Genomic DNA, 16691 nt, shown 5'->3' with positions numbered 1-16691 from the left:
CGAGTCAAGTGCTCATGCTTTAAATTTCCACCTATAAATAAAGGCACTGGAATAGATGATCCCCTAAGTCTCTCCTAGCTCCGAATGTCATTGTGTTAGTAGTAACAGCAATAATGAAAGAATGATGTTACCATTTGTTAAAGGGCATCTTTTTGTTTTGTTTTGTTTTTTTGCGGTACGCAGGCCTCTCAATGTTGTGGCCTCTCCCGTCGCGGAGCACAGACTCCGGATGCGCAGGCTCAGCGGCCATGGCCCACGGGCCCAGCCGCTCTGCGGCACGCGGGATCCTCCCGGAGCGGGGCATGAACCCGTGTCCCCTGAATCGGCAGGTGGACTCTCAACCACTGCGCCATCAGGGAAGCCCAAAGGGCAGTTTTTTAAAAAGGTAAAATCAAGACACTCAAACAAATGTAAAATGACATCATCTAATTTTTCAAGCAATGAGGGAACCAGTAAGATGTGATGTTACAACTAGTACAAATGACAATCTGAATAACAGACCCATTTACAGGTAGTCAGGAATGCTGAAATAGATGGTAACAGATGAAAGACTGGTTACTATGTATACAGCAGTGTAATATTTGGAATCATCTTTTCAAAGTATAGAAATTAATTTTATCTTAATTAAATCAAATTCATTTGCATGTCCATGAACCAGAATCATTTGAATTACTATTAGTCTCCTACAATTTATAGTTACAGAAGAGCTGAGTCAAAGCCAATGAAAGGCATAGACCCCTCTGAAACCAGACACTCCTCAGGGTCCAAAAGACAATACTCAACCTTCTCTTGAAAGGGTATCCAGTAATGTTTTGTTCATTTCAAAGTCTTCCACTATTTTTCCTAGTGGATATACTATGTGCCTAGTATCATGTACCAGATTCTATCCTAAATGTTTAACATTTATCTCATTTAATACCTGTGATATTGTGATATAATAAGAAATATATATTTGGACTTTGGCTCCTGACACAGAGCTATGAAAACCCTTGTAATTTCCTGAGTGATAGAGGTAAAAGGAGCATTTTTTTAATTCATAATATGCCCCTTTCAACTTTATCTGAGTTTATGCCAAAGAGGTGACTCTTGGATGGCAGGACCCTGTTGCCTGAGAAACCAAGTGACTCGAGGGCTAGAACTTTCAGTCCTACCCCCTGATCTCTAAGGAGGGGAAGGGACTAGAGACTGATCACCAACGCTCAGTGATTTAGTCAGTCATGCCTACATAATGGAACCCCCATAAAAACTCTAAAGAAGGGATTCAGAGAGCCTGTGGGTTGGTGAATGCATCCACGTGCCAGGAGTGTGCCACGTGCTTTTACCCATAACCACTGAATTTGTGGAATAAAGTAATATTTTCATTTCAACAATGAAAAGTAGTTAAATAAACCATGAATCTTGGCAAGACTATTTGACCCCAGTGTGGAAGGACGGCAGCCAACTGATACCTGCTCCTCAGTTAACACGCAATCCAAGGGAAGGATGTTACCAGATGCTTGCTTGCAGCACCAGTGTGGTTCATGAACTTCATTTGGGTGGCACACCAAGATGCACTAGATAGCTACAAGCAGCTCCTCCACGTATGCAAGCCTCGAGAAGGAGGGAGCCTCTGGGCCAGGGGAGCTGCCAAGTTGATGGAAGGGTTGAATGAGATGCTTGTAGTTGGCATGGAATTCTCCACGAGCTCCAGGCTTGGGCTACAGTGCTGAACACTGATGGAGCCCCAGGAGGCAACTGTGCTGTACTAGGTAATTCTTTGGAAGCCTGAAATGGATTCTTTATTACCCACTTATAATTGTAAATGGGAGTATTCACCATTTCAGGCAAAGAAAAATAAAGAGCTCTGAATTATAGAAAAGACTATTTTTAAAAAGGTGTCCAGCTTACCCATGACGTCATTCATGCGATTCAGTGAGGAATTATCTGAAATATCTAATAACATGACAAAATCAAATGCAGAAGGGGGAAGAGGCACTTCTCTGGAAGTTGTAGGGTCAACAGCCAATGTGGATATTTGCGATTTCTTTCCCTCCAGTTCTATGAGGTTTCTGTTGCAGCCTGTGAGTGCTTCCTCCAGAAGCTTCGCTTGGTTTAATGTCATTGGAAAGCCATCCAGGACCCAGCCTTTATATATAGGTATCTGACTAAATTAGGAAAGGATAAATCATTAACATTTTGAGAGACACAATTCCTTTAGAAATAATAGCACAGTGAATCTTGCCTTTATCTTTCTTTCAATTTCACAGTAACCTCCTTCTGCATGAATTTTATTTCTTTACAGCCAAAATTAGGTTTCCTAATGTACCACAATCGCTCCCTTGCTCAAATTCCTTCTGTGGGTCCCTGCTGCCCTCCAAATCTATTCTAGAAGCCATAACATGGTATTTAAAATGAACTGGCCACAACTTACTTCCCTATAACTTCTTTTCTTACAATTTTGAACCATTCACTTTGAACACACCAATCTCCTCCCTGTTATGTGAGTATAAATTGTACTTCCTAGCTGTGTTCATAGGCTGTTCCTCTTTAAAACCTCAATTTCCTCATCTATACAGCGGGATAACATAACACACCTCACAAGATGTTGGTGAGGATGAACTGAAATGACACATTTTAAGAACCCAGCACAGAGTGTAGCATATGGTGGATACTCACATCGCCAACCTGGAAATTTCTTCCTACCCCACCCAATCCAGCATGGAGTCATAACAGCCTGAGCTGAACTCCTCTGGACCCTCATCCACTTCGCCACACAATTTTTAATTCTTATATTTCTTGACAGAAAAATTCAAGTGAATCTTCTTTATCTCAGTTAGATTATAAGTTGCTAAAGGGTATGGGTCATTTCTTTGGATTTTGTACTCAGTGCAGCATCCTCTATAGAGAATAGGTGCTCCGAGAATAATTTTAGTCCTTTAAATTGGAAAAAAACTTCAACTTTGCTCTTCCAAAACCCTTCAATTATGTAAGATTAAGATTTTGATTTTTGGATAAAAAGTTATGCTTTCATTTCTTTCTCTTTTAAAACTCATTTAAACAATTAGAATCCCTTTCTAAAGGCTTGGAAGTCTGCTTTGGTGCCTGTACATGATCCTTCTATCAGTGTGGCAAGGAAGAAGGGGGAAAACCAAAGTTCAGAGAGGTTTTATTACTTGTTCAAAGTCATAAAATTGCAAGTGACCCCCAATCCAGTGATCTTTCCACAGTCTCACTCTGCCTTCAGGTCACTGCTTCTATTACCCCTATTAGGCTATGAAGAGCAAGGAAAGCCTGCATTTTGCTTTTATAATTTGTCCAGAGTGTGGTAAGCGTTCTGCACGGAATGAGTTGCTGATTCATTGGCCTCAGCTAGAGGAGAGAAATTCCTTGAGCACTTTACCAGGTCTGAGGGACCTCTTCTCTGGACCACCTCCAGTCTCAGGAGCTACTTCAGAGGGAGAAGAAGGTCAGGGCCACACTTGTCATGCTGTAGTGTGAGGACACCAGACAACAGGGAGTGAGGAGACCTGGGCTTTGGCTCTGGCTACGCCACTAACCAGATACGTGACTGGATTGCCTAACTGAGCTGCCACGTGCCTTCCTTTCCTCACTGAAAAAGGACGCATTTGGACTAGACGAAAGGATGTCAAACTGATGACAGGTCTCTAACGGTGCCTCAGGGGCAGAGGGGATGACGGTAGTGGTGGTGGTGGTGGGAGGGTAGTGGAGTTCTGGGGATGGCGTATAGACACTGCAACTTCAGTGAAACCACAGCTAAGATCTGCTTTATAGCTGATGCTTTTCATATACAATTTTCTTTGAACAAGGACTCCCATGGCCTATTCCAGTATTGAAAAATGTTGCAACTATTAGAATGAGATCCTTTCCAGCTTTGAGAATGGCATCACTGTGGCCCAGTTTCTTCAGGGTTGCATTCAAAGAGTAATCAGTCCAAGATACATCACAACTGAGAGGCAACTTAAATCTTTAATGAGGTCTCTTAAGAAAACTCTAAAGGGGGAGCCCATTCCAGATGCCTGGCAAAACTTCTCCAAAACCTCCTGTTCTCACATCTCTCGGTCTTAACGTTCCCCAGGCAGCTGAGCTACCCCAAACCCCTCACTCACTCGAAGCTCTGCAACACCCTGCAACAGGAGCCTCGTTGATTCCTTTTTCCAGCCTGTTCAGCCTCATTTCTCTATTACACGGATCAAACGAGCCCCTATGGCTTCTTTTAATTTCTCTCTTTTCTGTATTGTAAAGGAGGGCTGAGGAGAATCCTCTATCCTTAGAGAGGAGGAATTACAATATTACAGCCTACTTACATTTTTTCTTTACCCTTATTGTAACATCATCTCTGTGCTATGCATATATGTGAGTCCTTGCCTGTGCAACCTCTACTTTCTCATGGCCTTCCTACCCTGCACTGCCCAGCCTTTGGGTCGCAGGGGTCACTGCCTCCTCCGGAAACACAAAATGAGGAAGCACACTGGCCCGTGACCACATAGTTAGGCTCTCTCTTCTCCAAATCCCTTGGCTTTTCCAAGTATCTAATTTCTCCTTGAATTCCCCACACAGGATAGAACTTAACCTGAATTCACATCGGGGTGAATGAAGTCCAGGTTGGTAAAGGGTCGGGGGGGAGTGAAATATAGACATGTAAATCACAAAACTTATCTTTATCTTGCTGTGTTTTCTTAGGCAAATTCATTAGATGCTGAACATACAAATATTTCTCTATTATTCTTTGTACAACTCTATTTGATAAAGAACATATTAAATCGATATAAAAGAGAAAAGTGCGATACATACTTAACAGCATGTACCAGGATGCTGACTAGCAACGTATCAGATACGCTCTTTCCTGTCTTCAGCAACTTTTCTGATTTTGCACCAAGCTGAGCACGCACAGTGAGCTGGGAAAATAAACAACGGTAGGGGACAGCTCATTGAAAAGTCAGATTCCAAATATGTGGAGGGGAAAAAATTAAATGGTCGTGTTCTCTGGTGAAGACACTGTTCGTTTAGCACACCGTTGGAACCAGCCAAGCGATTAGGGAAAATGTGTATGCAGATTTCGGGGCTCCTCCTCTGGCTCCCTCCTTTCCAAGATCTTCCTCTTTAATTATCAGCTGCTCTGGCATCCCCAAACTTCATTCTCTAATATCTTAACTCAGAGAGATTAGGGCTTTCTTCTCGAGTTCTAACCACTCATGGCACGCAGATGCGGCACGTCCTCTGGGGTAACTCGCATAAGCCTGGCTTTTGCCCACTGAAGTTTTCTTCTGTCAGTGGTCGGATCTCATATATTTTCTGCCTGGTTTTTGCTGTTTGCTTTTTTTTGCTGCCTGCTTCAGGCCCTCAGATAATTAGCTTCTGTATTCTGTCCAACCTTTGTATTGTTATCTGTAGGAAGGCCAGTCTAATTAAGCCACTCCATATCCACGGGAACATCCCTAGCGCCTATTCTGAAATAGAGTCAGCCACCAGAGTGAGCATTTTATAAGTCAAATGATGATACTCTGTCTCTACTGAAAACCCTGCAAAGGCTCCTCCTTTACTCCCAATGTCCTCATCACTGCCTATAAGGCTCTGGCTGGCCTGATTCTTCTCTCTTTCTACTCATCTCTCTAACCTCATCCCTTCTCTTCCCCCACCTCGCTGGCCAACCACCTTTCTGCTTCAAGACTGTCGTCCAGCTATTCTGGCAGCCTGAAATGGTTCCCCAGATCCAGTGGCTGATTCTTTCAATCTGCTTAAATCTCACTCTCCCAAGGTGATCTCCTTACCCTCCTTTTCCTTTTTTGATGGCATCATCACCATCTAATGGTTCATATAATTCATTTATTTGTGTGTTTGTGGTTTATTATCTCTTTCCATCTTTTAGAATGTAAACTCCATAAAGTCCAGGAACCCTGCCTTTTTTGTTCACTGACATAGCCACGCCCCCTTTACAACAATGCATGGAACAAAGTATGCCCTTTGAACTGAATTGAGTATGGAATTTGGGGGATTTGTAACTCAATAAATGGAAACATAAAAATATACTTAGTCTTTCTGCTAATTTACATTTAAAATACACAGAGTAAAAATTATAAGTCCCCCTTTATCACTTTCTCTAAACCCATTTCTCTCCCCATAGGTCATCACACTTACAGGTTGCTGTATATTCTTCCAAAACTCTTTCTATCTTTAAGCGGTTTTGAAATCTAAAATATTATGAAACTGGTTTCCTTGATGAAACAAACAATAAAAGTAATCAAATATACTTTTATTTATTTACTTTCATTTTATTTAATAAAATCCCACTTGATTAATCTGACCATTCTATTTGATGATCACAAATGTTTCCAATATACACTAAAGCAATACTATATATAGAAATATTAGTTTGCATTAGAAGCAATAGCCTGTAGATTGTTGTAAACATTTTTTCAGGGATTAATAAAAAATTCTGCAGAGTCAACAGTAAGTCTAAGGATACATTCTGGAAAAAAATCTTTAAAGGTAAAGAAATTGTGAAAGGAAATAAAAGTCATAAATTAAGAGGTAAAGAACAATACATAAATATAAATTTGGCATAAGTCTAAAAGTTTTAAAAGCATGTGTTTACTTTCTTACCTGGCAAAACTGAAAGCAATTTCCACTGCTTTAGATTCAAAGAATATTAAGAATATAAAAAATATCAAGTAAATTCAGGTTTAGCTAATTTCACCATCACATTTGTTTTAAACCAAAGAGGAGCACATTGCTATTTCATTTCATTTGAAGATGAAAATGCTGTGAAAAGGCTTTGAATCAAAACACATTTCAATACACTAGCAGCCAAAGTTATGTTATAGTACTTACTTCAGAGAAACTATCACTTGCTACGACTTCTTCAGCTTTTGGTGTTTTTCTAGTATTGGTACCTAGCAATAGAAAAAGTGGTAAGAACATACTCCGGTATTTACAGCTAACAACCATGTTAACATTTGACCGTCTATGGCTTTGGACATGTGGGTTATTGGATTCAGCTATGCCTGAGATACTCAGAGGAAAGAAGTTAAAGCATCAGCACAGCATGGTGTTTACCTTCATTCCACAACATTAAGTCCTGGCCACTGTGTGGTTTGGTGTTTTCTACTACCTGCCAGTATGGCTCACTCAGAACAATACCGTTAGAAATACTTTAACATAGTTTGGGTTCTCTTTTCGGAAAACAAGCCAAGATCTCAAGAGAAGTCCTTAAGATGTTAATTTGTTACATTTTTACTTTCCTGGATTATCAAGTTATAGGTAACAAACACTTCTGAAAGTGGAAAATTCTAGAAGTCAGAGGGTTTTTTAGTTAAATTCCATGGAAAAAATAAGTTTTCAGAGTCTGTTTATAATTTACTGGACTTCTGTAATAGAATATGTCACAAAATATACTTACGATAGTTTAAAAATCAATTAAAATTATCTCGTAAGAAACAAATAACTGAAACAAGGGACAGGTTATATTCTTTTAAAGGATGGGAAACTTGACTGCTCTGGTGGAGTTGCCTGCTCATAATAAATGTGCACATTGTCCAAGGGTGATAGCAAGAATGGTGATGGCACAGAAGGAACCGATTTTATGCTAGAATATGAGGCAACGATTGAATATGGCAAAGCCTTACTAGCACAAATAGAAAATATATTTAAGATTTAAAATTGTTTTCCTTCAGTGGTTCTACCAAGAAACTGAAGGATTAAAGCCCAGATCCCAAGGGAGGTATCGTTTCCTTGGGTTTGGGAAGCTTGGTTCTATTTGCTTTGCCCAAGGCTGGGAATAAACTTAGCTTTATCTAAGGAACCGCTGCTCAGGTGGGTGGAAGAGACAGAGCCGCAGCCTTCCTCATCACAGTGAACAAAGCAGCAGCATGCAGAGAGCACAGCAGTACTGCCCGCAACTGCATGGGTGAGAAGAAACCATAAACTACTGTCTCCCTGCAAAGCCAGGAAGAGTGATGATGATTTAGCCTGGCTGTTTTCAAAACCACAGCAAAACTGAGCAACTACTTGAAGGGGTGTGAGAAGATTCCTTTGAAATTGTCATCTCTTATCCCCAGCTGTAGACAGTGGTTAGGGACGTCTGGGTTTATCTTGCTGTCTCTGTCACGTGACCATGTAGACAGCCATGCTTCTCTCCCCATCTCCCCTTTCTTTCCCTGAAAGCTGGTTTGTGCTTACATCCGTGTGCTCTTACTGTTCGTCTATCTGTCTCTCTCATGAAAATGATGGATGATTTGTTTCAATATCTTACTTACTAAGTCTGCTTTTATCTTCTGTTTCTGGTAATGCTTCAGCTGAAAATACATTTTGCAGATCCTTTGGGGAGGAAACACATGTGAGCACACATGGAGAGATTTTAACATTGTCATATTTTAATAACATTCTTAATTTTATGTCTATAAGTAGGGTTTAAAAACATAGACTATTTTATCTAAAACATTAATGATATTAAGAAGAACTCAGTGAGTTCCGGAAGCAAACCAAATTTGATAATTGAACTCAGAGAAACACACAGTAACCCATGCTATAATCTGTCTTTCAATTTCTATGTAAAATAAAGCAACTGTCATTTTGAAAGTATAATGGGAGCTGAGAAAGAGGTAGAGTTTGTGGAAAACCACCTTAGAAAGAACAATCTTAGAGGTGTCAGTCATAGCCAAAAGGGAAATAAAGGAAAAACATGTACATTATCTATCACTGTATTGATTAGAATACAGAGTACTACAACAGAGAAGAAGAGGCAGCCCACTGTGAAGAAAAACTCTCCCAGTTATTTCCAGAATCACGTTTAAATGGTGTTTATTTTGCAGCTCAGGCAAATGACCAGGATTAGATTCTTCGCTAATTTATTCAATTTCAGAAACAGGATAAGGCAGGGAAAAGAGTACTGGATTTAGAATCTGGGATTCCAACCACAGCCTAGCCGTCAACAAGCCTCTGACCCCAAGCAAATCAACTCATGCTTAGGGTCTCTACTGTCTCCCTTTAAAATGAGCAGGTTGGACCACACCATGATTCTCGGGGGCGGGGGGTGGGGCACATTCTCCTAATTCCTGCCCTAGTATCTTTATGTAATAATGTAGCAAGATGCAACACTGACGGAAACGGTAATGCAGGTAAACCGTAAGAGACCTTCCCCTACCAGCCACCCCTCAAAACTGAGATCTACTAGTCTAGATCAGAGGTCTGCAAACTATGGTCCCTGGACCAAAATCGGCTGGCTGTTTTTACACAGTCTTTGGGCATCACTCCACAGGATAGCATTGTGAGGACCAAGCCGGGCGCCCCCCTCACCCTCTGTCTGCTCCTCTCCAGCACCCTCCTTGGCCGCTGCCCAGGACTGGCATCAGGCTGCATCTACGAGATGGCGACTTGCTGTTGGCCACTGTCAGGCTCTTGGGAGTGGAATTCCATTCTGAGAGAGGGTGACGTGGTGAACTCGTCCAAAGCACTCATACCTCACCCGTCTCCAAGCCCTCACAATTGGGCCCCTCCACCCCTTTACCAGCTTTACCAGCTGGTGGCTCTTTCCTCAGGAGAATGTCTCCAGCTGATGGTAACTGGGCACAAAGCAAGCCCACCACCCTGGATGGCCCACCTAGGCAAACTGATGTGTGTGTATGTTATGTGGGGAGTGGAGGGGGGGTTGAAATTTTCTCTCTTTATGTAAGTACCTATGTAATATCCTCGATATTGCTTCTGGGCCCATAAAACTTAAAATATTTACCCTCTGGACCTTTGCAGAAAAGTCTGACAACCTCTGGTCTAGAGGATCTCTTAGATGCCATCCAGTTGGAAATCTCTAATGTACAAGGTGAAGAAAAGAAAACTAAAATCTCACTTGCCTGGCTTTCTTTACTACTCTCTTGCCTAACTGGTAGAGCCTTTTCTTCGGCTGCTTTCTGAAGGGCTCCGCTGATCTTCTCATTGTTGTGAAATGCTTGGATCGCTTCTTGGACGAGAGTGTCAATAGAAAGTACCTGAATAGGAAAGCCTAAAATACAAAAGACAATTTTATTAATAACTTTTCATTTAGGAAATTGACATCATTGTTCTGTGCTGGCTTCACCCTTAGAGTACGCTCTTCAGGGTGCCCCAGCAATGTTTTTTTGGATCAAGCTGCTTTTTTAACTATGGCGGTAAAATTCACATAACATAAAATGAACCATTTTAACTGTTCTAAAAGATGCAATTCGGTGATATTTAGGTCATTACCATGTTGTCCAATCATCACCACTACCTTTTCCCAGAAAATTTTCATTACCCCAAAGGAAACCCTGTATCCATTAAGCAGTCACTCCCTATCTCCCTACCCTTGCCCCCAACAACGAATTTGCTTTCTGTCTATGGATTGGCCTATTCTAGATGTTTCTTATCCATGGAATCATACAATATGTGGTCTTTTATGTTTGACCTCTTTCACTTAGTATAATGTTTTCAAAGTCTATCCATAGCACATAGAGTACTTCACTCCTTTTATGGCTGAATAATATTCCATTGTATGGATATATCACATCTTGTTATCAGTTCAGCAGGTGATGAACATTTGGATGGTTTCCATCTTTTGTCTATTATTAATAGTGCTGCTATGAACATTACTGCATATGGTTTTTTTTGAACACCTCTTTTCAGTCCTTTTGGGTATATACCAGTGGTGGAATTGGTGGGGTCATATGGTAATTTTTTATTTAACTTAATGAGGAATCACCAACTACTTTCCATAGTAGCTACACCATTTTACATTCTCACCAGCAATGTATGAGAGTTCCGACTTCTCTATATCCTCACCAACAGTTTTTTTCCAATTTTTAAAAATTATACCCATCCTAGAGGGTGTGGAGTGGTATCTCATTGATCTTTTGTTAGGCTGCCTTTTAAAGAGGTCTATTTAACATCTACAATAATGACTTACTGTTCTCTGCCTTGCACTGTTACAAGACAGACTGGTCTCAGTGAAAATTTTGAGTTTTCCAGTAAAAACAGTAAAAGGTAAGTATTAGTGAAGAAAAACTAATTAAATAGATGGAAAGCTATGATTTCACTTCTAACTGAAAGAACTTCTAGATAAAAAGCCAAAAGTTTATTAAAGGGAAAGAACTCAATCAATGTGAAGAATTAAAACATATATAATTTTAAGTTGATTTCCTGTCTTTCTTTTTTTTAAAATTAATTAAATTATTTATTTCTGGCCGTGTTGGGTCTTCGTTGCTGCGTGTGGGCTTTCTCTAGCTGTGGCGAGCAGGGGCTACGCTTCTTTGCGGTTCCCGGGCTTCTCATTGCAGTGGCTTCTCTTGTTGCAGAGCATGGGCTCTAGGTGGGTGGACTTCAGTAGTTGTGGCTCGTGGGCTCAGTGGTTGTGGCTCACAGGCTCTAGAGTGCAGGCTCAGTAGTTGTGGCACATAGGCTTGGTTGCTCCACAGCATGTGGGACCTTCCCGGACCAGGTCTCGAACCTGTGTCCCCTGCGTTGGTAGGCGGATTCTTAACCACTGTGCCACCAGGGAAGTCATGATTTCTTTTCTATTTGTGACAAGTTATTACTTTCCTACTTCATCTATTGGTAAAGTAAAATCTATGATGAAAGTTTAAGTAAAGTTTAAGACATTATTTCTCTTTATACTGTGCATCATAATTATATAGCAAGCTCATATATCCGGGTTTCCCTGGGACAGTCCCAATTTATGACTCTCTACTCCTAAAAGTGTCTGACTTGGACAATAAATTATGTGATCACCCTATTACAAAATTCTTGATGACAGAATTTCCCAATATATTTGCAGATTCTCATGTATGTTTTCTACAGACATAGCCATTTGCAGCTACAGTCATTGTAAATAGAATCCAATAAAGGAAACAAACACAAACAAAAAAGAAATTTTACTTTTCTCTAGAGACTTTAGAGCAGTAGTTTTTCCACTAAATGTTTTCCCCAACACGCATCCTTTTATAACAAATGAAGGTAACTCAGGTACTGTTGATTCAACTTGAGAAGGAAGAGAACTTTCAATTAGTCTGTGAATCACATGGCCCAATATGCAATTGTTGGAGGGTGGTAAATTATCAACCATTTCTTCTGGTAAGGCCCATTCTCCAACCATGTTCTGCAAAAATAATAATGAAACAAACAAAACAGAAATATTCTTAAAAGTGGAATTTAAGTATGTAGGAAATATGAAAATTGAAAGTAAATACAAATTATAGCAAACAAAAGTGAATCAATACTTTAAATAATTACATTACATAAATGAGTAATAACATGAATAATACTTTCATATTAGACAGTGAAAAATGAGCTTCCCATATAAAAGTAAAAAGAAAACAAACAAGCCTCTAAAATACTTAACAGTTTATGAAAGTAGGCATATTGAGTTGAAACAAATTGTAATGCAAGTTGAGCATTAAGACACTTAAATTGATATTATCGGTAGAGAGATAAAAGACAGTAAGAGTTATTCGGCTACCCTATGAAAGTACTAAGCTTAGTTTTACATATTTTAAAGTAAGATAGATAAAAGAGAATTTTCATGCCCAATATGTTGTCCTCTCAGTTTACTATATTTGACTTCCAGTTGTTCTTTTTTTCAACATCTTTATTGAAGTATAATTGCTTTACAATGTTGTGTTAGTTTCTGCTGTATAACAAAGTGAATCAGTTATACATATACATATATCCCCATATCCCCTCCCTCTTGTGTCTCCCTCCCACCCTCCCTATCCCACCCCTCTAGGTGGTCACAAAGCACCCAGCTGATCTCCCTGTGCTATGCGGCTGCTTCCCACTATCTATTTTACATTTGGTAGTGTATATATGTCAATGCTACTCTCTCACTTCGTCTCAGATTACCCTTCCCCCTCCCCATGTCCTCAGGTCCATTCTCTACGTATTACTCAGCCATAAAAAGAAACAAAATTGAGTTATTTGTAGTGGTGGATGGACCTAGAGTCTGTCATACAGAGTGAAGTAAGTCAGAAAGAGAAAAACAAATACTGTACGTTAACACATATATATGGAATCTAAAAAAAAAAATGGTTCTGAAGAACCCAGGGGCAGGACAGGAATAATGACTTCCAGTTTTTTCAAGTTTCTTGCTTAAATGATCAAACAATTAGAGGGAAAGAAAAACAAAAACAAAAACAAAAATTGTACAGTCCACATTCTCTGACCTCTGTGTAATAAAACTAGAAATCAATTTTAATTTAATGTTAAAAGTTAAAAACAGTCTTTTTGAGTGATTCTTAGATTAAAGAATAAATTAAAACTATAAATGTCTATAAATAACAGATTAAAACAAAACATTAAAAATAATAGATTTATTAAAAAATATGAGATGGGAATCAAACTGTACTCAGAGGAAAATTCACAGTCCCTTAGCCTAAAATCCTTTGATCTAAAGTTAAAAAGAAGGAAAATAAATGAACTAAGCATGAAAATAGGAAAAAACAATTTTAAGATAACCAAAAAGGAACAAGGAGGAAGAAACTCATGATAATGGAAGTTGACAGAGAGCAAAACTATTGAGATACTTTTTATTGATATATTTCTAGAACTTATCCATATTAATCACAATGAAATTGTTACCAGTTCTGAACAAAGGTGAAGAATAGCAAGTATCAATTTTGTAACATAGGAATGAAGGTAACAACAGATTTTTAAGGAGACTTAAAAATCCTTAAGAAAATATTATGTACAACTCTACCATAATAAATTTGAATTTATTAATGTATGGTAAAAATGATATTTTAAGAAAGTACAAATGATCAAGTTAATTTAAATGGAATATTTGTAAAGGTGAAAGCCATGAAAGAAATGAAAACATTGTCAAAGAACTATACCTAGCAAATGTGACGACACTGATGGTTAACAGAAAATTTTTCATTCCTTAATTAAATAGAAGTTTAAATGTTATTTAAAGTCTTCTGAAATATGGAAGAAGATAGAAAGCTTTCCAGTTCACTTGGCAAGACTAACAAAACACTGATACCAGAAAAGTGTTAAAGATAATTGACAAAGACAGCATCCAAAAAGAAAATGACAAGTCAATCTCATTTGGAAATATATTGCCAGAATCACGCATACGATATTGACAAAATCAGTCTATATTAAGATAAAATAATTATATTAATTGACATTTATTACACACTCAGTATATCCCATATATTGCTGTTTTCAGGAATTCTCTCAAACGATGCTCACACAACTCTCACATAAGTGTTATTATCTTGCCAATTTTGCAGAAGAAAACCCTGAGAATTACAGAGGCTGTTACTTGTCCATGGTCACAGTAAATAGTAATGGCAGAGCCTAAATTAGGACCCAGACAGGCAGATTCCAGAACATGTGCTCATAACCTCTATACTATATTGAAGTTGTCTCACCATGACTGAATAAGAGTTATTTCATGAATACAAGGAAGGGTAAATATTAGGAAACCTATTATTATATCACATTAATAGGTTAAAATAAAAAAATACAAACATGATAATTTTGACCAAGAAGCATCTGATAAAATTCAGAATGCATTTCTAACGAGAAAAAAATTTAAACAAAACAAATCTCTTAATATGTTCTGAATCAAAGATGATTTCCCTAACATTTTTACATATCTTACCAATATGTAATGGTGAACGAAAATGAACAACACATTTTTCCATTAAAGGCAGGAGCAAGAAAAAGATGCTCATCATTTACATTAATAGTCATATTATTCTGGAAGTTCTAGCCAATGCAAATAAGATAAAGAAAGAAGTAACAAATGAACATATCTACCAAACAGAAACAGACTCACAGACATAGAGAACAGACTTGTGGTTGCCAAGGGGGAGCGGGGGTGGGAGAGGGAAGGATCAGGAGTTTGGAATTAGCAGATGCAAACTGTTATATATAGGATGGATTAACAACAAGGTCCTACTGTATAGCACAGGGAAATATATTCAATATCTTGTAATAAACAATAATGGAAAAGGATATGAAAAAGAATGTATATATATACATGTATAACTGAATCACTTTGCTGTACAGCAGAAATTTACACAACATTGTAGATCAACTATATTTCAACAAAATTTAAGCAAAAGAAAAAGAAAAAAAAAGAAGTAGCAGTGTTCCTAGAAGTAACAGTTGACTTCCTGGTGCAGAGGTAGCTGCTGCTGCAACCTGAACATCTAGTGCTCCGTGGTGGTGACAGTTTTCTCATCAGAACTTGCTGTGATGGTTCTGATCATTTTCCTTGGAAGTTTAACCTTGAGCCTGGTTCTTGAATCTACCTACTGATTCACTAAACTACCCAACATATTTTGAATGTGTTTTCTGCTTACTCAGCATAAGTCAACTTTTTTGCTTGCAATTAGAAACTTTGACAAAAATCATTGGAATTGACAAGAAATAAAGAGAGAGCCTATATATAAACAGCCTCATATTTCTACTGAGGAGTGTAAGAAAAATGACTTGAATAAAGGGAAAGTCAAGAAGGTCCAATATTATAAGCCATTTAATTCTTCTCCAAATTAATCTGACTTAATGAAATGAAACAAAAGTGTTAGTGTCATTTTTGTTTTCCTTCAGGATGATATCCAAAATGGTTCTAAAGTTGAAGCAGAAAAAGAATTGTAACGGATAAAAACATTCACTTAAAAACTGAAAAAGAAAAGTAATATGGGAGTGTGGCCTAACCAGATATTAAAGCACTTATTAAGAACAAAGTAATGAAAAGAAAGATTTGCAGAAACAGGGTATTCAGTGCACAAAAATATAAAATCTAGAAACAGATCTAAGTGTGCGTAAGAATTTAGTACCTAGTGAGATTTATATGTCACATTAGCAAACAAAAAATTAGATTATTTTACAACTGGTATTATCTGGTTTGGTGCCTGAATTTATGATATGAAAACACAAGAGATAAAGAAATACTTTTTGAAACAAATAAACAAAGAAGTATTCATAATAAGTTTTTCTTTTAAATTGGTAGAATTTATTAGTATATACATATATTTGTCACTTCTATACAAACTACCCTTTATTTGTAAAATTTATTTTGTTTTAGTTTAATGCCTTTGGTTTTTCTAACAACTCTGTGCATAATAATTACATACATTATTCAAAATTAAGTAAATACTGAATTGATTTGCATAATTATTGATTATTATGATTGATTACTTGTTTCTGCTTTCATTCATTGGAATCATTTATACTTCTAACTAGACAAGTGATAATTATTCTATGTAATGTGACAATCAGAAAATAACCAAATAAAAAATGGAAACCAGAGAAACTGTGCTATTTTAAAATTATAAAGGCTGTAAGTCCAAGGTCAAGTTTAAGTGGAAAGTTTTGAATGTTCTAATGATTTTTGTGCTATGCAGTCATTTAATTCATTCTGAAGGAAACAGTCTAGGACTTAAATCAGATGACCTGGGTTCCCATAATAGCTCTCCTACTTACTTGTTTTGCACCCTTGTCAATTCCCTCTACTTTGTATGATAATAATATCTATCTCACAGGGTTGTTGTAAAGATTGAGTGAAAGGCTTGTGAAAGTAGCCTATGTGACCACTGACTTTAAATACTTAACTAGAAGTTCTCAGGCTGCTGCTGCAGGCACATAGTAGTTCCCTAAAGGAGGGGTGACAGCAGTCACATTTCTGCCCAAAGAGAAACCACGTCCAGCTTGTGCCACAATCAGAAAGGCACGCTTCCTCA

General features: G+C 38.1%; 1 protein-coding gene across 1 annotated transcript in view; it reads right to left on the bottom strand.

Annotated features, from left to right (window-relative positions):
* LOC102993116 (sperm flagellar protein 2) overlaps positions 1–12094 on the bottom strand; it is a 107702-nt gene extending 95608 nt beyond the window's left edge. The window contains exons 1-6 of the mRNA XM_055086882.1: positions 11878–12094; positions 9843–9991; positions 8270–8313; positions 6829–6892; positions 4792–4895; positions 1888–2144 (exon numbers count right to left, since the gene is read on the bottom strand). Of these exons, the coding sequence (XP_054942857.1) occupies positions 1888–2144; positions 4792–4895; positions 6829–6892; positions 8270–8313; positions 9843–9991; positions 11878–12094 (835 nt within the window). The remainder of the gene's footprint in view (positions 1–1887; positions 2145–4791; positions 4896–6828; positions 6893–8269; positions 8314–9842; positions 9992–11877) is intronic.
* Between the last annotated feature and the right edge of the window lie 4597 nt (positions 12095–16691).

The sequence above is a fragment of the Physeter macrocephalus genome, chromosome 8, assembly GCF_002837175.3.
Source record: "Physeter macrocephalus isolate SW-GA chromosome 8, ASM283717v5, whole genome shotgun sequence".
In the NCBI taxonomy this organism is placed as follows: Eukaryota; Metazoa; Chordata; class Mammalia; order Artiodactyla; family Physeteridae; genus Physeter; species Physeter macrocephalus.
Note: the sequence above shows the minus strand (reverse complement) of the source record. Positions and strands in the feature narration are given on the sequence as shown.